This window comes from Asparagus officinalis, chromosome 10 (genome assembly GCF_001876935.1).
Source record: "Asparagus officinalis chromosome 10, Aspof.V1, whole genome shotgun sequence".
NCBI lineage: Eukaryota > Viridiplantae > Streptophyta > Magnoliopsida > Asparagales > Asparagaceae > Asparagus > Asparagus officinalis.
The window spans coordinates 71709622-71736441 of record NC_033803.1 but is presented as its reverse complement, the minus strand read 5'-3'; the positions used below and the strand labels follow the sequence as shown (position 1 = coordinate 71736441).

Sequence of the window (26820 nt, the reverse complement as noted above, 5' to 3'; positions counted from 1 at the left end):
TGAAAGAAAAAGACGTATTTTTGCCCGGCAGTGAGATCCCAGTCCCCTTCGTCTCCCCGATCACGACGAGCGGGATCTCTTCCTAAAAAATCCAAGAATGCAACTTTATCATCAATCCAAAACCCTAATCCTCCTCTCTCTCCTCTCTCTCCTCCCTCTCTCCTCCTCATCCCCAACTCCCGCGCCCCGACCTCCTCGCCTCCCAGAAGGAGCGCGAGGCCTCGCCGTCAAGGTGCGCTCCGTTCCCGCCTTCAGATCCGCCGGCAACGTCCACAGTCATCGGCAAAGCCGACTGCGTACGGCGGCGGATGCTCTCGGCCGTGCTTCACGGGGCGGCGTTGTTGCTCAGGGTTGGCAAGGACTGGGATTGGTTTGTGAATTTGGATGTGAAGGATTATCCATTGGTTACTCAAGATGGTAAGCTCCTAGGGTTTTCGCACATAATATCTTTTAAATGCATTGTTTTTTACAAATTGCTTGATCCCATTTGAGCCGACTGCATTTCCGTTCGACGATTGAAGGTCTGGTTTTTCGCGGTTGCGGTTAGGTGTATGTGGAAATACTGCTGCGTATCACACATTATTAGTCAGTGTTCTGATAGGTAGTTATAGTGCATTTTGATGTTAGTGAGAAATTAGAATTTTGGATCGAGGTTTTAATCGGTGGGTGAAGCAAATATAAGGTATTAGGGCCTTAGTTCTGGGAAGTTTTGATTTTTCTTACTAAAAATTGCATTTTGGTCTATGTGGATCTATACAAATTATTAATTAGCTTGTGCATGGGCATTTTGAGTGGCATTTGTGACAATCTTTCCATATTGACAAGGCTGACCTTGACAGTCTACAAGCATAATGGAATTTAAAAGTAAACCCTCCAATCTTGTAGGAAAGTTTAATGTCATTGTTTACTAAGACATGCTATGATTGTTGTTTTGCTATTCCTGTAACTTTAGAGATCTTTAATTGTACAAATGGAAAGGCCTTAATTCTCATCCCTAATTTTTTCCTTTTGAATTGCACAAGATTTTGATCCCTAAAATGGCGAAACTTTTTTCAACAAGATTCACATTTTTGTCCCACATAAAATGTAATATGCGTACCCAAAATTTACAAATTTCTGTTAACTATAATTCATGATTTAGCCATTTTTGACCCAATCACAAATTGTCATCTTGTGGAGAATATTCTATGCGTACTCTAAAGTTCTCGAATTTTTGTGGATATTACCCATAATGTTATCCCTTTTTTGACCAAATCATAAGTTGTTCCACATAGAATGGTTTATGGGTAGTTTGAAATTCTCTAATCTCTATGGACTAGAACCCATACCATATCACAAGTTGTCATCCCACATGGAATATTTTATGCATTATCCATAATTTACCTATCTCTACGGACTATAACCTATCATTTTGGTGGTTCTCGACCACATTTGAAATTGTCATTCCGTATAGAATATAAGTACTCCAAATTTTCTGAATTTATGTGGACTATAACCCATGATTTTGGTCATTTTCGATCAACCACAAGTTGCCGTTACGCATATACTATTTTACATGCACTCTGAAATTCCCAAAGTTTTGCGGACTTTATTATAACCAATGCTTTTGACCGTTTTTGACCAAATTACAAATTTCCATCATGCATAGAATACATCATGTGTATTCACAAATTCTCAAATTATTTTGGACTATGACCCATGATTTTGATCGTTTTCGATCAAATCACAAGTTGTCTTCCATCAAATAATATTTTATACTTAAAAAATTCTTGAAATTTTATGGACTATAACCTGTTATTTTGATCGGTTTCAATGAAAACACAAGATTTTGCCTCATAGAATATTTAGTGTGTACTCCAAAATTACCCAATTTCTAGGGACTTTTGACCTATTATTTTGGCCGTTTTCGACCAAATCACAAGTTGCCTTCCCGTATAAAATATTGTATGCGTACTCTGAAATTCCTGGATTCTATGGACTATAGCCCATAACAAGGTCTGCAACATTATTATAGACGGTGGTAGTTGTAGTAATTTGGTTGCTTCTAACATGGTGAAGACATTGAAGCTTGAAGCAGAAGATCATCCAAATTCATACAAAGTTAGAGTGGCTTAAGAAAGGAGACCCTATGAAGGTAATCAGATGAAGCTTAGTCTAGTTTTCTATTGGTAAAACTTATAAACATGATGTATGGTGTGATGTTCTGCCCATGTGTGCTGGCCAAATATTATTGGGTAGGCCATGACAATTTGATAGAAGGGGCTCTTCATGATGGGTACACAAACAGTCCTTTATTCTCAACCGGTAAGAGTCACCTTCGTCTCTTTAAAGCTGGAGTTTACTCGAAAATCTTCCAAAAGAGGGGGTGAAGCATTGTTTTTGAGCCACCAAAATCTGTAGAATCTCAGAGAATTGTGTGGTTTATGCTTTGGTTGTGAACAAAAATGCAGACAATAATAGGATTGACCTTAGTCCACTGGTGAACCACTTTTCAATGAATTTAGTGACTTTGTTCCCAGAGAAATTCCACCCAGACTTCCTTGAGAACGCAAAATCTGGAATCACCCACAAGTGTTCTTCCAACCGGGGGAGTGATGCGGGAATAAACGATGGCGCATGTTCATTTTTAGATTCTTTGAATTGCACACATGGTCTTAATTGTTCCAATCATAACTTCTTCCAGGAGACTCCAGTTGACTCTGTTTGAAGCATTAGAAAAATTAGTGAGTCTAGTTTCAAATGAATCTGGTTGTGCATAAATCATAGTTCTCTAGAGAAAGTTATCTGCAAGATCCTTAGGGTAGTCAATCTGGACTGGATGGACTTTTATGTTTTTAAGGATATTAAGTTAGCCAAATATGTCTTTTACTACTTCGATGTCATTTAAGTTTCTTCTAGAAAATTGAAATTCTTGTGCTTGAAGGAATATTTCAAGTCATATACGTTCCACGTGGAATATTTTATGTGTACTTAGAAATTTTTGAGTTTTTGTGGACTATAACCCATGAATTATGGACGTTTTTGACTAAGTCACAAGTTGCCATTACGCGTAAAATTTTTTGGAGTATTTTAAAATTCCTAAATTCAATGGACCATAAAAATCGATCATTATTCCTATACGTTTCAACTTATCTATGTGGTATTAAGCCTAAAGTTTTGGATATTTATGGACGAGGAGTCGTAGACCTTTATATCTTGCCATTTGTCCTCATGATATTTCCTGTTTATGACCAAATCACTAATTATCGTCAAACATAGAGCCTACTATGGGAACTCCAAAATTCTTAAATTTTGCCGGACTATAACTCGTGATTTTGGTTTATGAGAGAATCACAAATTGCTGCCCTATGTGGAATATTTTACGCGTAATTCAAAATTTTCAAAATATTGTGAACTATAAATCTATGAGGCATGATTTTGATTGTTTTCAATCAAATTTAAAGTTGTCCCGCATACAATAATTTATGCATACTCCAAAATTCCCAAATTTCTTTGGATTATAACTGGTCATTTTTGATGAAATCACAAGTTGTCACCCCGCTTAGAATATTTTATGCATATTATAAAATTTTCGAATTTCTGTGGACTATAGCCCATGATTTTAACCAATTTCAACCAAATAAAAAATATTCATCGCACGTAAAATTTCTGTGGACTGTAACACATGATTTTAGCCCTTTTCGACTAAATCATGGGTTGTCATCTGCAAAAAAATATATTTTGCATACTCTAAAATTCCTAAATTTTTATGAACTATTACTTATAATTCAGACTGTTTTCGACAAAACCACAAATGGTCGTCACACGTAGAAGATATTATGGGTATTCCATAATTCCTATAGCTTTAAGGACTATTACCAAGGACAGATTTAGCAACAACGTATTTGGGCCACTTGTCCCATATAATTTTAATTTTTTTTTGCTAGTGTGCACGAATTTAATATTTTTGCCTATTCAATTTTGATAGGTGTCCCCAATTTAACCCAAAGATTAGCAGAACGGTAAACATTTGTGTGTATATTAAGAACTATTTGACGGCATAGGAAATAAGAAAATCATATTATGTTGGAGTATCATTGTAACTTAGTAGTATCTTGTTAGTTTTGGTAATAAAAATATGCAAAAATGACCATGTACTGATATCAAAATGGTAATGAAAAGCATTATATGTTATGATCATTGTAACTATTGTATAAGTTTTTCTATTAATGGAATTTATATATATTATATTATATAGTTTATTAAATTATATGTACAGTGAGTTTGTATTACTTGTTTTTTATTGAACAAGTCTAGTCTTTATACTAAAATTATTTGTAAAATCTTACATGTGCTCCCATAGGAAAAAAATTCTAGAATTTTCTCGACTATTTCTCATGATTGTGCTTTTTTTAAACAAATCACAAGTAATCGTCCAGCATAGAATATTTTATGCGTATTTCAAAATTTCCAAATACGTATGAACTATAACCCATTATTTTGACTGTTTTCAACATTGTTGTATGCAGAATATTTTATGTGTACTATTTTTTTTATTTTTTGTGGACTATAACTCTTGATTGTGATTATTTTTGACCAAATCACAAGTTACCGATCCACACAAATTATTATGCATACTCTGATACTCTCAAATTCCATTATTTCGTTGGACTATAGTCCATGATTTTGGTTATTTTTAAGCAAATCATTAATTGTTATCCCACAGAGAATATTTTATGCATTCTCCAAAGTTTTGGAGTATTTGTCAATGATAACATATAATTTTGGCCGTTTTTGACCAAATCACAAGATGTCACGCATAAGATACTTAAGACATACTCAAAACTTTCTTATATTTATATAGTGGACTATAATCCAAAATTTTAGCTGTTTTCGACTAAATTCTATCCCACATAGAATGTTTTATGCATACTTAAAAAATTCCAAATATATGCGGACTATATAACCCATAATTTTGTTGCTTTTCACCAAATTAAAAGTTGTTCCGCATGGAATATTTTATGCCTACTCCTAAATTTCTGAATTTTTATGGATTTATAACTCATGATCATTGCTTCTTTTGAGCAAAATCACAAGTTGTCTGATCACGTAGAAAATTTTATGCATGCTTTGAAATTCCATAGTTTCTGTGGACTATAGCCAATAATTTTGGTAGTTTTCGAACAAATATGAAGTTATCGTCCGTGTTGAACATTTTATGTGTACTTCAATCCTCTGATTTTCTATGGGCTATTATTACTCATGGTTTTGGTTGTTTTCGACCATATTACAAGTTGTCATCATGCTTAAAATATTTCAGACGTATTTCAAAGTTCTCAAATTTTTATGGACTAACTCATGGAGTATTGTGTGTGTACTCCAAAAATCCTAAAATTTGTAGACTATTAACCCATAATTTTAGTCGTATTCAATCAAATTACAAATTGCCATTATGCTTAGATTATTTTGTGTACTTCAAAGTTTTTTAAGATTTTGTGCACTATAACTCATGGTTTTAGCTGTATTCGACCAAATCACAAGTTATCGTCTGATATAAGATTATTTTAGATATACTCAAAAATTTTTGATTTTCATTGGACTTACAATCTGTGATTTTGGCCATCTCGGTTAAATTACAAATTATTGTCTCACATAGAATATATTGTGCATACTTCAAAATTAGTGAATATTTGTGGACTATAACCCATTCATTTGGTTGTTTTGATCAAATTAAAGCTTCTTATCCCACATAGACTATTTTATACGTACTCTAAATTTTTTTATTTTTTGTGGACTATAACCCATGATTCTGCTGAAGTTCCTGTCTTGCATAGAATGTCTTACGCATACTCCAAAGTTTCATAGTTTTCATGCACTAGCGTTTGATTTTGGTCGTTTTTGACCAAATCACAAATTGCTATTCAGTGTGAAATATTTTGTGCATGCTCCAATATTTCTGAATTTCCATGGAGTAACCCTTGATTTTGGCTGTTTTTGACCAAATCATAAGTGGTTGTAATGCGCAAAATATTTTAGACGTATTTCAAAATTCATGAATTTCTATGGACTATAACTCATGATTTTGGTTATTTTGCGACCAAATCACAAATTGCCATCACACAAAATATATTATACACTCTAAATTCCTGAATTTTGTGGACTATAGCTCGTGATTGTGATTGTTTTTTATCAAATGACAAATTTGACGACCCACATAAGTTATTATATTCGTACTTCAAAATGTACTAATTTGAGTCTATAGAGAAACAAAATAGCTAAAGTTATTTATTCATCTAATCCTAACCTCTTTTAAATAGATATTAGGAGAATATTACAAAAAAGGTATGAGATAAAACCAAATCTAATCATGTCTCACAATATCTCATAATAAATCTTAAATCCAAATATCAATAATATCTAATGCTCCCCTCAAGCTGGAGCAACTTGTTACAAATGAGAGTAAAACAAGTACTTATGAGAGATTTGGAGATTTGGTAGTGTCATCATTGCATGTAATACTTAAAGATAACATAAATTAGAAAATTATAGTCATAGTAGGAACTCTAGTCGGATAAGTCAGTAGAAACCCTAGGTGAGTAAGCCAATGAAACCTTAGACAAGTTAGCTAGTAGAAACCCTAGGCTAGTCGGCCAGTAGAGAAACCTGAGGAATGAAACATTGGACGAGAATCCCTAGGTGGGTCAACCAATAGAAACTCAAGGCAAGTCAGTCGTAGAAGCAATGTCAGAATTAATTACATACTATTGCATCTAACCATCAGAAGATGACAAAGAGCGATACCCCCTCGATGCCCTGAAAGATATTATTGTGGCCGCCAAAGGGAGCATGAAGGCTATGCAAAACCCCCTCGATGGTCTCGAGATCTAGAAAGATCAAAGAAGTTGCTAGAATCGAGTAGGCTCTAATATCATGTAGAGAAATAAAAAAGCCAAAGTTCTTTATTCATCTAATCACATCTCACAATATCTCACAATATCTCAACAATATCTCAACAATGTCTTCTAAATCTAAATATGAATTATATCTATTAGTATTTATGTTTTTGGCTGTTTATGAACAAATTAAAACTTGCCATCCCATATACAATATTTTACGCGTACTCGAAATTTCTCAAAATTTTATGCACTGTACTTATGATTGTAGTTGTATTTGACCAAATAAGGTGTCGTCCCTCGTAGAATTGTTTATGCATGCAAAAAAAATTCCTTAAATATTTTATGCGTGCACAAAAATTGCATAAATTTGTGGTCCCGATTTTGGTCATTTTTCGACCAAATCACAAATTGCTGTTATGTATGGAATATGTTTTCCATACTCCAAAGTTTATGAATTTTCGCGGACGATAACATATGGTTTGGCTGTTTTCAACCAAATTAAAATTCGTCATCTCGCATACAATAAAAATATATATGCAAACTTTTACCCGAAATTTGTGTACTACAATTCATGACTGTGGTCATTTTAGACCAAATTACAAGTTGTCATTCCTTATAAAATATTTTATGCATACTAAAAAATTTATGGAACTTTTTGGAAGCTCATGATTTTGGTTGTTTTCGACCAAATCATAAAATTTTGTCCCGCGTGCAATATTTTATGTGTACTCCGAAGTTTCCAAATTTCTTTTAAATATAAGCTATATTTTTGGCTGTATTTGACCAAATTATGAATTACCTTTGGGCATAATTTTTTTGCATACTCCAAAATTTTCGAATTTCTGTGGATTGTAATCCATGATTTTGGTCATTTTCGACCAAATGACAAGGTGTTGTCATGCATAAATTTTTGGAAGTGCTCAACGACTGATGATTTTTAGTAGATTGTGTGACCTATGATTTTGGTTGTGTTTGACCGAATTACAAATTGTCAGTCCTAATAGAATATTTTTTGCATACTCCAAGCTTGTTTAGTATGTGTGACTATAACCCATTTTTTTGGTTTCTTGCAACCAAATTAAAAGTTATCCCGCATAGAATATTTTATAAGTACTAAAATAATTATGGATTTTTGTGGACTATAACAAATGATTGTGGTCTTTTTTACCAAATCACAAGTTGCCGTTCCACATTGAATATTTTATGCATACTCTAAAATGTCATAATTTTTGTGGATTATAGCCCATATTGTGGTAGTATTTGACCAAATCACAAATTGCCAATGAAAGTAAAATATTGTGTACTCCAAAATATTCGCATTTCTATGGGCTAAAACCCATGATTTTGGTTGTTTTCAACTAAATCACAACCTGTCATGCATATAATATTTTAGGCATCAAAATTCGTGAATTTTTATGGACTATTACTCGTGATTTTTATTATTTGCAAGTGAATTCCTAATTACCATGGTGCCATATATAGAATATATGATGGATACACCAAAATTCCTGAATTTTTGTGGAGTATTAACTCGTGATTGTGTTTCTTTTGGACAAAACTACAAAGTGCCGCGCTGCATAGAATATTTTAAGCGCATTCAAAATTTATGATTTTCGGTGGACTAAATCCATGATTTTGCATGTTTCCACGATACTAAAAGTTAACGCCCTATATACACTATTTTATGCATATTCTTTTCTGAATTTTTATGAACTAGTGTCATGATTCTGGTCGTCTTTGTGAAAATCGTAAGTTGTCCCTCATAGAATATTTTATGCATACTACAAAATTTTAGAATTTTTGTAAACTATTGCACACGATTTTGTTCCCTGTGGAATATGTCATGCGAACTTTGAAATTTCCTAATTTTTGTGGACTATAACCCATGATTTTGGTCATTAGACCAAATGACAAGTTTTTGTCACATAATTTTTTGATGTGCTCAACGATTTATGATTTCCTATGGACTATAACCTATGATTTTGGATGTTTTGAACTAGTTACAAATTATTGTTGGCGATAGAATATTTTATGTGTACTCCAAAATTTTTCGAATATCTATGCACTATAATACTATTTTGGCTGTTTTCGACCAATTAAAAGTTTTCCCACAGAATATTTTGTGTCTTCCAAACTTTCTATTTTTTTAGAGTATTAACTCATGATTGTGGTCTTTTTTTTAACCAAATCTCAAGTTTCCTTTATAGAATTTTTTATGAGTACAATTCTGTAATTTCAGTGGACAGTAGCCCATATTTTTGCAGTAGTTGACCAAATCGTAAATTACCATTTTGCGTAAAATATTTTATACGTATGGGAAAGTTTTAAATTTCTATGGTCTAGCCTTTGATTTTAGCCATTTTCGACTTGATCACAAGTTGTCACGCATAAAATATATTAGACATATTTCAAAATTTTCAAAAATTTATGGTCAACAACTCATGATTTTTTTTGCTGTTTTTGACCAAATCACAAATTACCATTATACTATGGATACTCCAAAATTCCCTAATTTTTGTAGAGTATAACTTATGATTGTGATTGGTTTATGCCAAATCACAAATTGCCACTCTACATGAAATATTATATGCGTAGATCAAGATTTATGATTTTCCGTGGCTTGTAATCCATGATTTTTGCTGTCTTGACCAAATTAAAATTGACGTATCGTATACTATATTTTATGCGTACTCCAAATTTCTCTAATTTTTGTTGGCTATAACTCATGATTGTGGTGGTGGTTGACCAAATCACAAGTGGTCCATTGTAAAATATTTTATGCAAACTATATAATTTTGAAAAGCTTTATTGACTATAGTCCATGATTGTGGTTGTTTTTAGCAAAATCTTAAATCGCTATCCCGCGTGGAATACTTTACGCATACTCCCAAATTACCAATTTTTTGGACTATAACCAATGATTTTAGTCATACTCGGCCAAATCACAAAGTGTCGTTCCACTTTCAATATTTCTAAATTTATGTGGACTATTATTACCATGATTTCGGCTGTTTCGACAAAATCACAAGTTGTCATGACACATAAATGTTTTAAACTTAGTCAAAAATTTTGATTTTCTGTGGACTATAATCCATGATTTTGGCTTTTTAAGACCAAATTATAAATTGTTGTTCCACAAAGAATATTTTATACATACTTCAAAATTTAAGAATATTTGTGGATTATAACCTATAAGTTTTGGTATTTTGATCAAGTTAAACGTTGTTATCTCGTATAGAATATTTATGTGTATTCAAAAATTTTCAAAATTTGGTGAATCACAATTGATTGTGGTTGTTTTTGACTAAATCAGAAGTTGCCCTACAAAGAATGTTTTATGCATACTCCTTTTAGAAATTTTTGTGGACTATAGCCCATAACTTTGGTCATTATATACTAAATTACAAATTGTTGTCCTACACAAAATATTTTTCTCATACTTCAAAATTTTCGAATTTCTATGGATTATAACCCATGATTTTGGCGGATTTCGATCAAATCACAAGTTGTCGTCACTTATGAAATATTTAGATGTATTTTGGAATTCCCCAGTTTCTATGAACTATAACCCATGATTTTAGCTGTTTTTGACCAAATCAGAAATTGCTATTACACATAGAATATTATATGGATGCTTCAAAATTCTCGATTTTTTGGGACTATGGTTCATGATTGTGATTGCGTTTGGCCAAATCACAAATTGACATCCACATAAAATAGTTTGTCCTGCAAAATTCAAGAATTTATGTTTACTATAACCTATGAGTGATTGTTTTTGACAAATCAAAACTTGTAGTCACACATACAATGTTTTATACGTACTCCAAATTTTCCAAACCCGTGTGGACGATAACTTTATGATTGTGGTCTTTTGACCAAACAAGTTGTCCCTTATTGAATATTTTATGCACATGATAAATTCTGGAAATTTTGTGGACTATAGCTCATGATTTTGGCTGTTTTTGACCAAATCATAAATTATCGTCCCACGTTCTAATTTTGAGCGTATTCTAGAATGCCTGAAATTCTTGGACTAGCGATTTTGGTTGTATTTTGCCAAATCCCTAATTGTTGTGCATAGAATTTTTTATGCATACTCCAAAATTTTGAAATTCTAATCTATGATTTTGGTTGTTTTTGAACCAAATCGCAACTTGTCACCACCTATAAAATACTTTAGACCTGATAAAAAAATCTTATTTTATAATCCGTGATTTTGGTCGTTTTCAACCGATTTACAAATTGTTGTCGCACATATAATATTTTTTTGAGCGCTCTTAATTTCTTAATATTTGTGGACTATAACCCGTCATTTGTGGACTATAACCCGTTATTTGTGGACTATAACCCACTTATATCGTTATTATTAATCAAATTAGATAAAGGAGAAGTTTAGAATTTACCTTAATCGCTTTTCCAAAATCTTCACTGAAATCCCAAGATCTTTTCTTAAAAGATTCTTTAAGAGAAAAAGCCTTCAACTGAATCCACCCCTCACCATGAGGATGCAATACAAAAGAGATAGGATCTTTTTTTATTTAAAGAAACGTAAAGTTTCCTTAAACCAACATTAATGGGTTCAAGTTCTACTAAACCTCCCCTGTTTATAGGTAAAGGCAAACCCTTAACTTCTCTTGCTTTTCTGTGGGACTATGCCCAAAAGAGAACAAGTGGCAAGCTAATTAACAAGTGCCAGCCAAATGGCACTTGTGGCAAGCTAATGAACAAGTGTCAACTAAATAACATTTGTCATGGCAAGCGTAGAAAATTTTACATGAAAACCCTCCTTGAATTTCATAGTTCCATATTTCTACAAATAGAAATATATTTATATTGCATTTATCCTCTCAAATGATATTTGGGAGACCGATTGGGTTCTCATATTGAGAGCCAATTGTCAAACAAATTAATTCTCAATTAATAATGATAGATAATTTAATTTAACCGTCAAATCCCTATCCAACAAATTATTCATAAAAGCTTTTCCATAATATGAGAATAAATATTGGAAAATATTTCTTACATTCAACCCCCACAAATATCAATTTATTTTCTTTTAGACAATTTAATTGAGCATGACAACTCACCAATTTCCTCATCTAAAATAGCAATTTTCATGAACAAAAATTCATTTCAAAGATATCAATATATAATAAATAAATAGATTCCGAAAGCTATTTTCAAAACCACATTTAATCATGGGATACACATCATAAATTACACTAATCATAGTGATATACTGGATCCTCTGTAGATTTCCATTGCTTCCCTAAATGAAATCTAGCAACTCAAAATTTTAGTAGCACTTGCAAAATAAGTTTAACAATTACATCAAAACATACTAAATTAACAAATTGAATGACAATATTATTGAGTCTAAGGGACCATGTAGCAATTTGAATTCTCCATCTCTTAGGTGACAAATCCTAGAGAATTTAAATACGGTCTAGTGCTGCATATGTTATAATGTGGACTTATGACATACACTCGGGGAATCACCATTGCCGGTGGTTAAGACCCACTACGACATCTCATAGTCATATGTCGACGTCATGCATAATAATCTGTTATAGCATAGTTGTGCGTTACTAGTCATATGCTAAGCACAAGTTTAAGAAATCTTTAAGTTAGATCAAGTCTCCAAGCAAGTGTCCATCATAGTGCATGATCTAACAAAAATATTTCTAAGAATAATATAATAATTTTATAAATAATACCCAAAGAATAAGTTCAGCAATAAAATCTATATTAATATTAAAAAATAATTACATAAGTTTCATTGGATGTGCAAAGGTATACTATATTGCACTAGCACTATAACTCATGATTTTGGCCATTTTCAACCAAATCACATATTTTTGCAACACATAAAATATTTTAGATGTACACAAGAATTTCTTATTTTCAGTAGACTAATCTTTGATTTTGGCCGTTTCCGACCGAGCTAGAATATGTTGTAAGGCAAAGAATATTTTATGCGCACTCCAAAGTTTTCCAATATTTATAGACTATAGCATTTATTTTGGTTGTTTTTTGATTAAATTTCACCAGCATAGAGTATCTTTATGTATACTCAAAAATTGTTGAATTTTTGTGGACTATAACTCAATATTGTGGTTATTTTTTTTACCCAGTGTTGTAAATAGCGGTTAATAGCGGGGCTATAGCGGCGCGAATAGCGATCGCGGCCCTTCAGCGCTACGCGTAGGGGTTTCGCGGCTGGCTTAAGCGGGAAAATCCGCTATTCATTCGAATAGCGCGTAAAAGCGGATTTTAGCGGGTTAAAAGCAGGTTTTCACGGTTAAAAGCGGGTTTTCACAGTTAAAAGCGGATTTTCGCGGTTTAAAGCGGTTTCGCGGTTAAAAGCGGCTAAACCCGCTATCACACATATTATGATGCTATATTTCTTGAATTTCTTCATAGTTTCATTCATACAACAAGCCTACTAATTGTTATTTACTGATAATACAAGAAATTTATAACTAATTGAATTTTTAGATTTTTTATGAATTTTTTATTATTTAGGATATTTAAATTTAACCGCTATTTGACTGTGCGCTATTTGCCGCGATTTCGCCGCAATAGCCCAATATAGCCTTAGCGGTACCTCGTCGCGACGCGCCGCGATCCGCTATCAGCAACCTTGTTTTTACCAAATCGCAAGTTGTATCGCATAGAATATTTATGCACACTCCAAAATTCCATGATTTCACCCCTGATTTTAGTTGTTTTCAATCAAATAAAAAATTGTCATACCACATGGAATATTTACATATACTCTAAAATTCTTGAATTTTGTAGACTTTTAGCCCATGATTTTGGTCAGATTTGATCAATTGCAAACTGCTATTTTGCACAGATTATTTCGTCTCTACTTTAAAAATTTTGAATTCCTGTTTATTATAATTCATGATTTTGGCCGTTTTCGACCAAATCACAAGTTATCATCTCGCAGTAAGTATGTTTGATATATTCAAAATTTTCAAATTTCTATGAAATATAATTCATGATTTTTGTCGTATTCTACCAAATCATGAAATGCCGTCATGCATAAATTTTTTTACATACTCCAAAATTTTCAAATTTCTATGGACTATAATCCATGATTTTGGCTGCTTTCGATCAAATCATAAGTTGTGTTACATGTAAAATATTCAGACGTGCTAAATTTTTTTTTATTTTCAGTGGACTATATAGCTCATGGTTTTGGTTGTTTTCGACTGAATTATAAATTGTTGTCCCAAATAGAATATTTTATGCATATTCAAAAATTTGTGAAAATATGTGGACTATAACCCCAAGTTGGCTTCACGTAAAATTTCTAGGCGTGCTCAACAACTTATGATTTTCATTGGACTATAGCTCATGATTTTGGTCGTTTCGACCGAATTACAAATTATTGTCCCAAATAGAATATTTTATGAATATTCCAAAGTTTTGAAAATATGTGAACAATAACATATTATTTTGGTTCTTTTCAACTAAATTAAATTTTTTTTATCCCAGATAGAACATTTGATGTGTACTCCAAAATTTCCTAATTTTTGTGGACTAACTCATGATTGTGGTTGTTTTTGAGCAAATCTCAAGTAGTTATCCCCCATAGAATATTTTATGCATGCTCTAAAGTTCCATAATTTCCATGGAATATATCCTGTATATTCCACATGAATTATTTTGTATACTCCTAAATTTTGAATTTTTGTGTACTATTTCCCATCATTTTAGCCAATTTGACAAGATCACAACTTGTCGTCAAACAAAATATTTCACAATTGTCAAATTTTTGTGGACTATAATCCTTGATTTTGTTTGTTTTCCATCAAATCACAAAGGGCCGTCATACGTAGAATATACCATGGATACACTAAATTCCCGAATTTTTTGTGGAGTATAACTCATGTTTGTGATTGTTTCAGACCAAATCACAAACTGTTACATCACATAGAATATTTTATGCGTACGCGAAAATCTACAATTTTCTGTGAAATACAACCTATGACTTTGGATGTTTCGACCAAATTAAAAGTTGACGTCTCGTATACTCTGAAATTTTTTGAACTAAAACTCATGCTTGACATTTTTTACCATAGCACAAGTTGTCCCTTGTAAAATATTATGCATATGACAATTCTGGAATTTTTGTGGACTATGAAGCATGATTTTAGCTGTTCCGAACAAATCGTAAGTAATCGTCCTAAAATAATTTTTGCATACTCCGAAATTCTTGAATTCTAGTGGACTATAACCATGCTTTTGGCCTTTGATGACCAAATCACATGTTTTTGTCGCGCATAAATTTTTTTATGTGCTCAACAATTCATGATTTTTAATGGCCTATAACCCATGATTTTGGCCGTTTTCAACCAAATCACAAATTGTTAGAGATAGAGTATTTTTTATACTCCATAATTTTTGAATATCTGTGCACTATAATCCATTATTTTGGTTGTTTTCTACCAAATTAAAAGTAGTTCAGCATAGAATATTTTCTGTATTCCAAAAATTTTAAATTTTTGTAGACTATTACTCATGATTATGGTCGTTTTTAGCCAAGTTAGAAGTTCCCATCCTGCATAGAGTATTTTATTTTATGCATGCTCCAAAATTCCATAATTTCAATGTATTGTAGCCCATACATTTTGGTAGTATTCGATAATATCAGCAATTGCCATTCTGCATACAGTATTATTTGCGTACTCTAAAATTTACAAATTATCATCCCGCTTGGCTTATTTCATTTGTACCACAAAATTGCCGAATTCTTGTGTACTACAACCCTATGATTTTGATGATTTTGGATATTCGACGAAATCATAAATTGTCATTCTGCTTAAACTATTTTATGGTACGGCCAAACAACACTTACATACCTCATAGTTTCACTCACTTAGCACTTACATACCCTCACTTGTTTTTGGTAGAATTTATATACTTTATATTGTTTAAAATTGGTATGTTAGTATCCTCAATTATGAAAACATGGAAATTTTCACCGGAATGTTCCTTTATGATACCTTTAGGTCAATTATAGACCTTTTTAAGTATTAATATTTGTTAAATTTACTATTAAACCTACCATGAAAATTTGTTTTAAGGTTATCTTAATTCTACTTTAAATTAGAAATTAGATCGGTTTAACGATAAATTTAGCAAATATTAATGATTAGAAAGCTCTATTGTTAGTTGTAAGTATCATAGAGGAAAATTCGGTTGAAAACATCACATTTGCATGATAGCAGGTACCAATGTACCAAATTTAAGCAACTTATCTTATATAAATGCTATGCAAAAAAAAGTGAGGGTATATAAGTGCTAAGTGCGTGAAAGTATGAGGTATTTAAGTGCTATTTAGCGCATTTCAAAATTTCCAAGTTTTTTTGGGCTATCTATGATTTTGGTTGTTTTGACCAAAGTTGTCGTGACGCATGAAATATTTTAGACTTGAAAGTTTTTTTTAAATTTTCTGTGCACTATAATCTATGATTTTCGTCGTTTTTGATCAAATTATAAATTGTTGCCCCGCATAGAATATTTATGCATACTTCAAAATTTCTTAATATATGTGGACTATAGCCTATTAGTTTTGCTATTTTTGGCCAAATAAAGGTTGTCGTCCTTCATAGAATATTTCATATGTACTCGAAATTGAATTTTTTATGGCTGGAATATATAAAATGTTCTAGACTTGAAAGTTTTTTAATTTTCTGTGCACTATAATCTATGATTTTCGTCGTTTTTGACCAAATTATAAATTGTTGTCCCGCATAGAATATTTATGCATACTTCAAAATTTCTTAATATATGTGAACTATAGGCTATTAGTTTTGCTATTTTTGACCAAATTAAAGGTTGTCGTCCTGCATAGAATATTTCATGTGTACTCGAAATTGAATTTTTTATGGCTGTAACTCATGATTGTAGCTGATTTTGACCAAATCGCAAGTCGTCGCATGACATATAATATTTTTACACAAACGTTGAACTTCTGTAATTTTTGTGGGTTAGAGCATATGATATTGTCATTTTGACCTAATCATAAACTGTTATCTGGCGTAAAATATTTTTTTGCATACGCTAAAATTTTTGTTTTTTTGTGGATTATAACCTATGATTTTTGCAGTTTTCGACCAAATCACAAATTGTTGTCACACAAAGTATTTTTGGTGTACTCAGAAATTTCTGATTTCAGGGACTATTCGTGATTTTGGCAGTCTTGGCAAAATTACAAATTGTTGTCCTACATAAAATATTTTGTGCATACTTCAAAATTACTTAATATTTTTGGATTACATCTTATTCTTCCGGTTGTTGTCCATTAAATTAAAAGTTATGCATGTAGACTATTTTATGTGTACTACAAAATTTCTAAATTTTTGTGGACTATAACTCTTGACTGTATAATTTTCAACCAAATCATAAGTAATTGTCACCTGCATAGAATATTTTTTATGCATATTCCAAAATTCCATAATTTTCGTGGATTGTGGACCATGATTTTGGTCGTTTTCCACTAAATCTCAAATTGATCTTGTGTGTAGAATATTTGATGCATGATCCAAGATTTCTGAATTTTTAGAGGATAACCCTAGATTTTGTTTTTGACCAAATCACAATTTTTCATCATGCATAAAATATTTTAGACGTGTTTCGAAATTCTGAAATTTATATGGGCTATCACTGATGATTTGGATTGTTTTCGACCAAATCACATTGCCATCACACGTAGAATATACTATGGAATTATTGTGAACTATAACTTATGATTATGATTATTTTTTAGCAAATCACAAATTGACATCCCACATAAATGTTTTGTGCATCTTAAAAATTTGTGAATTTTTGTGGACAAATGACCTGTAATTTTGGTTGTTTTCTACCAAATTAAGACTTGCCATCCTGAACACAATATTTTATTTGTACTCCAAACTCCTAAATTTTTGTGGTTATAACTCATGATTGTGGTCATTTTTGACCAATCAGAGTATGTTCTTTCATAGAATATTTTGTGCATAATGTTCCCTCATAGGATATTTTGTACATTTCTTAGAAATTCCATAATTTTCATGGATTATAACCCATGATTTTGGTCTTGTTCGACCAAATGATAAATTAGTGTCAATGAAGAATTTTATGTGTATTTCTAAATTTAAGAATTTCTGTGGACAATAACCCATGATTTTGGCTGTTTTTGACCAAATTAAAACCTTCCAATACCACATACAATTTTATGTGTGCATCAAATATCCCGAACTTGTTTGTACCATAACTCATTATTGTCGTCGTTTTGGACCAAATTATAGGTTGTTATCCCTCATAGAATATATTATGCATACTACACAATTTCTGAATTTTTTTGTGGACAATAGTGCATAATTTTGACCCTTTTTTAGCAAATCATAAGTTGCTGTTCTATGTGCAAGATTTTATGTGTATTCTAAATTCTGGAATTTCAGTGCACTATAACCTATGATTTTGGTCGTATTTGACCAGATCATGAATCTTCGTTCTGTTGAAATTGTTTTATATGTACTATGACCCATGATTGACCTTTTTCCAATCAAAGCACAAGTTATCATCACACATAAAATATTTTAGACATATTCAATAAATCCTTATTTTCAGGTGACTATAACCTATAATTATGGCCGTCCTTGACCAAGTTGCCAATTGTTCATCATAGATGCATACTTAAAATCTTCAAATATCTGTGGACAGTAACCCATTATTTTTGTTGTTCTCGACCAAATTAGAAGTTGTCCCGCAGAGGATATTGTGTACTTCAATTTTTTTTGAAATTTTGGGAACTATAACTCATGATTGAGGCCGGTTTACATCAAATCATATGTTATCATCCCACATAGAATAGTTTGTGTATTCTAAACTTCTGTATTCCCCATGGACTAAGCTCATGATTGTAGTCGTTTTTGACCAAATCACAAATTGCTATCTCGCATAGAATATTTTATGCATACTCTAAAATTTTTGAACATCTGTGAACTATAATTCATACTTTTGACCATTTTCGACCAAATCGCAAGTTGTCGTCTTGTATAAAATTGTTTAGATGTATTTTAAAATTCCCGAATTTTTTTGGACTATAATCCATGGTTTTGGTCGTTTTCAACCAAGTCGCAAGTCGTAGTCACACATAGAATATATTATGGGTACTCCAAAATACCCGAAGTTTGTGAACTATAACGCATGATTGTGATAGTTTTTTAACCAAATCACGAATTGATGCCCCATACAGAATATTTTATGTATACTTCAATTTATAAGATTTTGTAGAGTATAACCCATGATTTTGGTTGTTTCGGCTAAATAAAAAGCTGATGTCCCGTATACAATATTTTACGCGTAGTCCATATTTCTTGAATTTTTGTGGACTATAACTCATGATTATGTTTTTTGACCAAATCACTGTTGCCATCCCTTGTAGAATATTTATTCATACTCCCATGATTTTTGCTGTTTTTGACTAAATCATAAATTGTGATCCCACGTGGAATATTGTGTGTGTACTCCAAAATTTTCGAAGTTGGTAGACCATTGACCCATGATTTTGGTCGTATTAGATCAAACTACAAATTGCTGTTCTATGTAGATTATTTTAGGTGTACTCTAAAATTTCTAAATCTGTGAACTATAACTATGATTTTGGCTGTTTTTGACCAAATAACAAGTTGTCATCTCGCATAAATATTTTATATGTATTAAAAAAACTCTTGATTTCCAGTGGATTGTAAATGTGATTTTGGCTATTTTCGACCAATTTACAATTTGTTGTCCCATATGGAATATTTTGTGTATACTTCAAAATTACCAAATATTTGTGGATTATATAACCCTTTCATTTAATTGTTTTTTTACCAAATAAAAACTTGTTATCTCGCACATAATATTTTATGCATACTCCAATTTTTTTGAAGTTTGCGGACTGTTACTGATGATTGTGACTGGTTTTGACCAAATCACAAGTTACCACCCTGCATAGAATATTTTTTGATAAAAACACAAATTGCTCTCTCGCATAGAATATTTATGCGCTCTTCATAATTTATGACTTTATGTATAATATAACCAATAACTTTGGTCTTTTTCGACGAGATCACAAGTTGTCACACATAAAATATTTCAGACATATTTCAGAAGTTCGTAATTTTTTATGCATTTTAAGCTCATTATTTTGGCTGACACACATGGAATATACTATTGATATGCCAAAATTTCTGAATTTTTGTGGACTATAAGTCTATAACTCATTATTGTGATTATTTTTTTACTAAACAATAAATTGATGCTCTGCTTTTGCATACTTCAAAATTTATGAATTTTTATGGACTGTATAACCCATGATTTTGGTTGTTTCGACCAAATTAAAAGTTGACGTTCTGTATACAGTACTTATGCGTACTCTAAAGTTTTGAATTTTTGTGAACTATAACTCACAATTGTTGTTGTTTTTGACCAAATCACAAGTTGACGTCCCTTCTAGTATATTCTATGCTTATACTACAAAATTCTCGATTTTTTGTGGACCATCGCCCATGATTTTTTTTTCCCATTTTTGACAAATCATAAATGTCGTCCTGTGTGGAATAGAAAAAGAAGACGAAGAAGAATAGAAAAAGAAATGAAAACCTCTAGATGAATGTACTTTGGCACAAACGACCAAAGAGAAACTCTTAGAACCAGCTCCGAACTTCAAGTGATTCTGTTAGAACTCAATAGCTTAGCAGTAATAACATTAAAAACTTACAGGCTTCCTTACTATCTATTTCTAAACATTTCGGCCTATTATCCCTGGAAAGAGTTGATTGAATCTTTTCCTCTGTTTTATGTGCAAGATAAAACCCTTGCTAGAAAAATAAATCAAAACCATATTGATAAATAAGCTTGCCATTTTTTCTTTTTTAATTTGTACAATCTAGAATGCCTCTGTACCTGAAAAATTTTCCTGTTCTTTTTTCATTTAGCGAAATATTTGCCATTGTCATCTCCATCCTATGGTTGGTGCTCCTTGGGCTGCTCATCGGACATATGCAAGTCTACCTAAAGATGAAAACCAACTCTTTCTAACCTTAAAGAATGAATAGGATGAAGTGAATGTTGTTAGGTACTTATTAGCTATGAATGTGAGTGATTTCTGCAATTGGTAATATGAGGATAATTATTTGGATTTAAGCTTAAGTTGATAATGCCAAGAGACCCTTACAGATTTTTACCTTTGCTAATCAGAAAAGTTAAACACTAGTTATTAAGTATCATGCATCACAGTCACCACTTTGGAACTTCACTGTTTTAGTACTCCCTTTTGCTCAATGCCTTCTAGTGGTGATTGCTATTAAGCATTCATCTTTATACTTCAACTGAGCTTGCGTAGGCATTAGAAAAGTTCATGGCTTTGGGATGTTCTGATTCATCAAACCCTTTGCTTTTGTTTGTCCAATAGGATTAGGTTATTGACTTTGCTTTAAAGAGATGTATGACTACATTTTATTGGAATCAAAATAGAGAGGTTAACTCCTGGTTGGATGGTAACTAAATGGTTCATGTGGGCTAAATATCAATAGCTTGTGAATGAACATTTTGGAAACATTATTGACAAGGATCTATATTTTATCAGAAGAAAAAGATTCACAGTTCATTCTTTCAATTTGCAATGCCGTAATTCGTAAATGTGGTGAAACTTTGGTTATACAGGACTTCAAAATTTTGGAGATTCTCCTATTGAATACATTTGTTCAGAAGAAGAAATAATCGCAAAGCTGCTGGTGTCGATTACTAGACCTTTTCTCTTCTTTTAGCTCATTTGTTTTATTGATGAGCTTTATCATCCAAAAACCTTGTACAAGCTACTCAAGATGGGTAACTTCATAAACTTCTCAACTTCATTCATGTTGGTTGTACTGACAATGTGATAGGGATTAGCTTGTCAAGAAAGTTAGATGATCCCCTCTCGATAGAGTTTGTATCTCGTTTTGATACTATTAAGGGGATTCTAAAACCATGGTGCTAGCAATGATAATTTGCTTGAAAACTCAATCGAGCAAAGTTGATTCCTTCTCTGCATATGGCCTTGAATACTTGGTGACATGAATTTCATATATTAAGCACTTAGAGAAAAGTTCCGTTGTTCAATGATATGATCATATATAGTCGCTAGTCTTTTATTTTGCTGTTGGCATTTTGCTAGAAATATTATGCAGGTAGTTTCCATTGAACTGTTTGACTCAAGTTCAATTTCTTTTCTCTGCAGACCTTCTTCATGTTTTCTCTTTCCTACCAAGAGACCTCAACTTTGTTCAGCATAGCAGTTATCTTGGATGGAGAGAGTACAGTCAACACCACCTCAATTCTTTGATTTTTCTTTCTTTATCTTTTTGGATGGCATGCTTAATATTTATTGTCCTTGATATCGTAAAATTTGCTTAATACTGCAGATCTCGAAAGCTAAAACCAATCATTGTTGATCCTGGTCTTTACCTTTCATCCAAGGCTGACATGTTTTATGCAACACAAAAGCGAGATCTACCAAATGCTTATAAGTTATTCACAGGTTGGTAACAAGAGGTTATTCTCGTTTTAGCACTCTGTTTTCCCCCTCAAATTCTTTCCTGTTAAAGGTTTTGAAAATAGCTAGATGCTACTGTTCACTTGCAATAATATGAGAATGCTTATTCCTAACAATTATTTCTTTCCTTGGTGCGTAAATGCTAACAAAAAGTTTTAGGTATAAGTAGCTACACCCCCATTTAAACTAGGGGTAATTGCGGATAGACTCTATTGCCGTATTGACTCTTATACCTCAGGGAGTTTATTTGTCAAAAAACAATTCTCTCTTTCTCTGAGCATAAAGGAGTTGCAAAAAATTCACTCTGGGAGTCCTATCTGTATCTGTAACAATAAAACAAGAGGGGTAGCAAGTTCAAAACCGAGATACTACAAGGAGTCTATCCACAATTAACCCAAGTTAAAACTATTGAATGTTGCAAGGTTGTAATTCTCGTTCTTTTGCAGGTTTCCCTTCTGTCATTCTCAGCCGAAAATTCATCGAACACTGCATCCTAGGCGTCGATAATCTCCCAAGAATCCTTCTCATGTACTACGCAAACACAGTTTCATCACACACGACCTACTTCCAAACTCTCCTGTGCAACTCACCTGAATTCAACCGAACTATCATCAACAACCACCTTCATTATATAAAATGGGATACGCCCTCAAAGCGAGAACCGAAGATACTGACTCTCCTTGATTTTGATAATATGACAAAAAGTAGCGGTGCAGCCTTTGGCACTGGGTTCTCCAAGGATGCTACAGTGGTCCTCGACCATATTGATCGAGAGATTTTGAATCGTGACCCGGGTAAAATAATTCCAGGTGGCTGGTGTTTAGGTGGAGATAGCGAAGATAGGTGTACAGTTCGGGGAGCCACTCATGTTTTAAGGCCTGGGCCTGGAGCAACTAGGCTAGCAAAGGCGATTGCGCAAATGCTGGCTGACGATACTTATCGATCAAGTCGATGCATCTGGGACTAATCAAGCTGATGTGAAGCCACAAGCATCTTGGCCTCGTACAATTTTGTTAGCTTTTACACACGTCTGTTTCTCTGATTGAAACTTGTAATCTAACATCACTTGGTGACGTAATGTTAATGATTTTTTTCTTCTGATTTGATGTTGATTATGTATCCCTAATCTTATATAAAAGTTGTAAAAGTTATTATGATGGAGAGATGGACTGTTCTATAAGTGTGCAGTATATTTGCTATACGGAAAATGTTTTGCATATTCCTGATTTATATGAAAAATAAGCTGTCCACAAAGGGAGCATTTCTGAGAATCAAGATAGAAATCATTTAGGAGTTTGTTCGTATGTACTTCCATATTCTCTGCGCTTATTCATGTACCGGGTATAATAATCCAAATAATCAAATAACTGTAAGTACATACAAAGTGAACCAATTGATTAGAATTCAATTGACAGTGTGCAATTTGAACTCTAATTTCGAATTGCTACAGTCTGCAGCTGAGCAGCGTGACACGTTATTCAAGAAAAAAAACACTAGGGGCACACCTTGGGACACACTCCCAACCACACCCCTCACCTGCTACAGTGTAGGGGGGTCCCATTTGAGATTTTTTAAAAAATCACATGTGGGGCCCCTGCACTGTAGATAGAGGGGGAGTGTGGTTGGTGGTGTGTCCAAGGGTGTGTCCCTAACACCCCTCTTATGCATATCATTCTCTTTATGAATATTTTGTATCTATTTCCTCTAATTAATAAAGTTCTCATCTCGTCCCGGACATCTCGTCCCAATTACTTTAAAAATTATAGTAATAGTACCATCTCCACCTGCAATGAAACAGAGAGCCTTTGTTAGAGATGAATTGCTCCGCAGGAATATCACAAAGGAAGCGGAGCCCAAAGTGCAACTTGTCGCTAATCCTGCTAAGATCTTAACCGGGCTAGGATTGAACCAAGTTAGGGTCGGTCCAAAGATAACCTGGGCAAGTGTCCTTGGGTCCAACTATTCACACTCCTAAACAGTAACTTTGGGGAGGGGGTGTGTGAGGACTAAATTGACTTTCTCCCAAACCAAACCAGGCTAAGTCCAAAAGGGCATTTTCGGCAATCAAACTCCCAGAGTTACTATTTGGGAGTGGATATAGCAAACATGAAAAGTGAGCGGACTTGCCCAAATTATTGGGTGAGCGAGCTGCCTAGCAAGCTCATAGATTCATGTGAAACGGGAAAGTACAAAAGCATATTCTTCGCAAAAATTGGTAAAAGGATGCGACTCCAACCTTTGCTTCCAGAAACTATTTTTAAATTAATAAAACCTCACCTGCTCCTCCTCCGTTTACTGTTAGTCTGATGATTCACCTAGGCTTTCTTCTTCAATGAAAGGAGACCTCGTCGGAATTTTAATGATAACTTGCAGGGAACTTCCTGCGATCAAATCCAAGAAGGGCATTGAGTGCGTATAAAGTTAACCTGCAACTCGAATTCTAGAATAAAGAAAGATGTAAGAAATCTCAACATGGTTTCTGGAAAAAGTGTTGCTTTTGGTTATTTATGCTGGCAGCTGGATACCTGATGAGATCAACCGGCTCAAAAAATGATCCCCAGAGCAGGTGGCAAATTTCTAATTGAAAACCTGTCGAAATCACGCTTAGATATTGTTTCCCCTAAAAAACACTCGAAATTTAAGCCAGGGTCACCGTCCAAATAAATTATTGCAAACTCTGTTGCCCACAATCAAGCAAACTAAACTTGTACGTGCATAGTTTCACCTGAAAAGCTTTCTAATAACAGATCACTTTGCTGTCACCTAGGAGTGTGACATGCACGATGCGTCCCTCTGCAGGTAGCTAGTCTGCATTGATCATAAATAAAAAGAGTGCCGTGATGGATAAACCGATAAAAAGTTCAAATTTTGCACTATTCGTAGTGTAGTACATGCAGTGTTCATCGATATAACTAGAAGGTGATTTCTTGCACAACTACAAACTCTCTCTCTCTCTCTTTCTACAGCTTGGCAAGCAAGCTCTAGACATCTACCTATATATAGGCCGAAGATCTCTCCTCGGATTCCTGCAGTTCACAATACAAAATTTGAAGAAGGAAGTGGGATACCGTGAGATTCACAATGGTGATGGAAGTGAGAAAACATCATATCATCCTCTTCCCTTTCATGGCTCAAGGCCATATCTCACCATTCCTCTTGTTAGCAGAGAAAATCCATCGAAAAAACCCTAAATTCACCATCACCCTCATCAACACTCCCCTCAACATCAAGAAACTCAGGTCCTCCCTCCCTCCGAAATCTAACATCCATTTAAAATCCCTACCATTCAATAGCTCTGCTCATGGCCTCCCACCCGAGACCGAGACCACTGCCTCACTCCCATTTCCTCTCATAATTAATCTCCTTCGAGCTTCCGAAACTCTCCAGCCTAAATTCGACGAATTTATCACCGACATAACCCGAAAAGACGGATGCCCGCCTTTATGCATTATAGGAGATCATTTCTTAGGTTGGACAGTAGAAGTAGCTCGAAAATTCGATATATTCCATTCCGTATTTCTCACTTGTGGAGCCTATGGAGGCTCAGTTTACTTCTCTCTGTGGAAAAATCTGCCTCACACCAAAACAAACTCTATAGAATTTTCACTGCCAGAACTCCCAGATATCTACATTCATCGATCACAGCTCCCCAAACACCTTTTATCTGCCAACGGAACGGACCCTTGGTCCATTTTCGTGCAACGGCAAATCTCATACTGCAAGAAATCAGACGCGATGTTAATAAACACTTCGGAGGAATTTGAGACGCTAGGGTTATCCATGCTTCGTAAATTTCTCGGCCAGGTTCCAGTTTTGCCTGTCGGTCCATTGCTTCGCCTGTCAGAATCTCATTCCACTGAAGCAAGCTTATTCCAATGGCTGGATTCAAATCCAAACGCTTCGGTTTTGTATGTTTCATTCGGTTCTCAGAACACAATCTCTTGCTCTCAGATGATGAATCTGGCAATGGGCTTGGAATCAAGCGGCGTTCCGTTCATCTGGGCCATTAGGCCACCACTTGGGTTTGACATAAAAGGCGACTTTAACCCAGAATGGCTACCTCAAGGATTTGAAGAGAGAATGAGAGAAAAGAATCAAGGTATTCTTCTCTACAAATGGGCACCTCAGGTGGAAATACTGTCAAATTCTTCAGTGGGGGCTTTCCTTAGCCATTGTGGATGGAATTCAGTGCTAGAGAGCTTGGTGTTTGGTGTGCCAATCATCGGATGGCCGTTAACCGGAGATCAAATTTACAATTCAAAGTTTTTGGAGGAGGAGGCTGGAGTTTGTGTTGAAGTGGCAAGAGGAGGTGCAAGTGTAGTGGAGAAAGAAAGAGTAGTCAGTGTGATCGAAGTTGTGATGGGAGAA

The 26820-nt window shown here is 33.6% G+C and overlaps 1 protein-coding gene and 1 pseudogene across 1 annotated transcript; both read left to right on the top strand.

Moving 5' to 3' along the window:
• Window positions 1-23632, top strand: LOC109826214 (annotated as a pseudogene).
• LOC109826916 (UDP-glycosyltransferase 92A1-like) lies at window positions 25267-26820 on the top strand (the record flags this gene model as incomplete). The annotated part of the gene is made up of 1 exon (XM_020393930.1): window positions 25267-26820. A coding segment is annotated over exon 1 (1287 nt), but the record flags the coding sequence as incomplete, so codon positions are not given.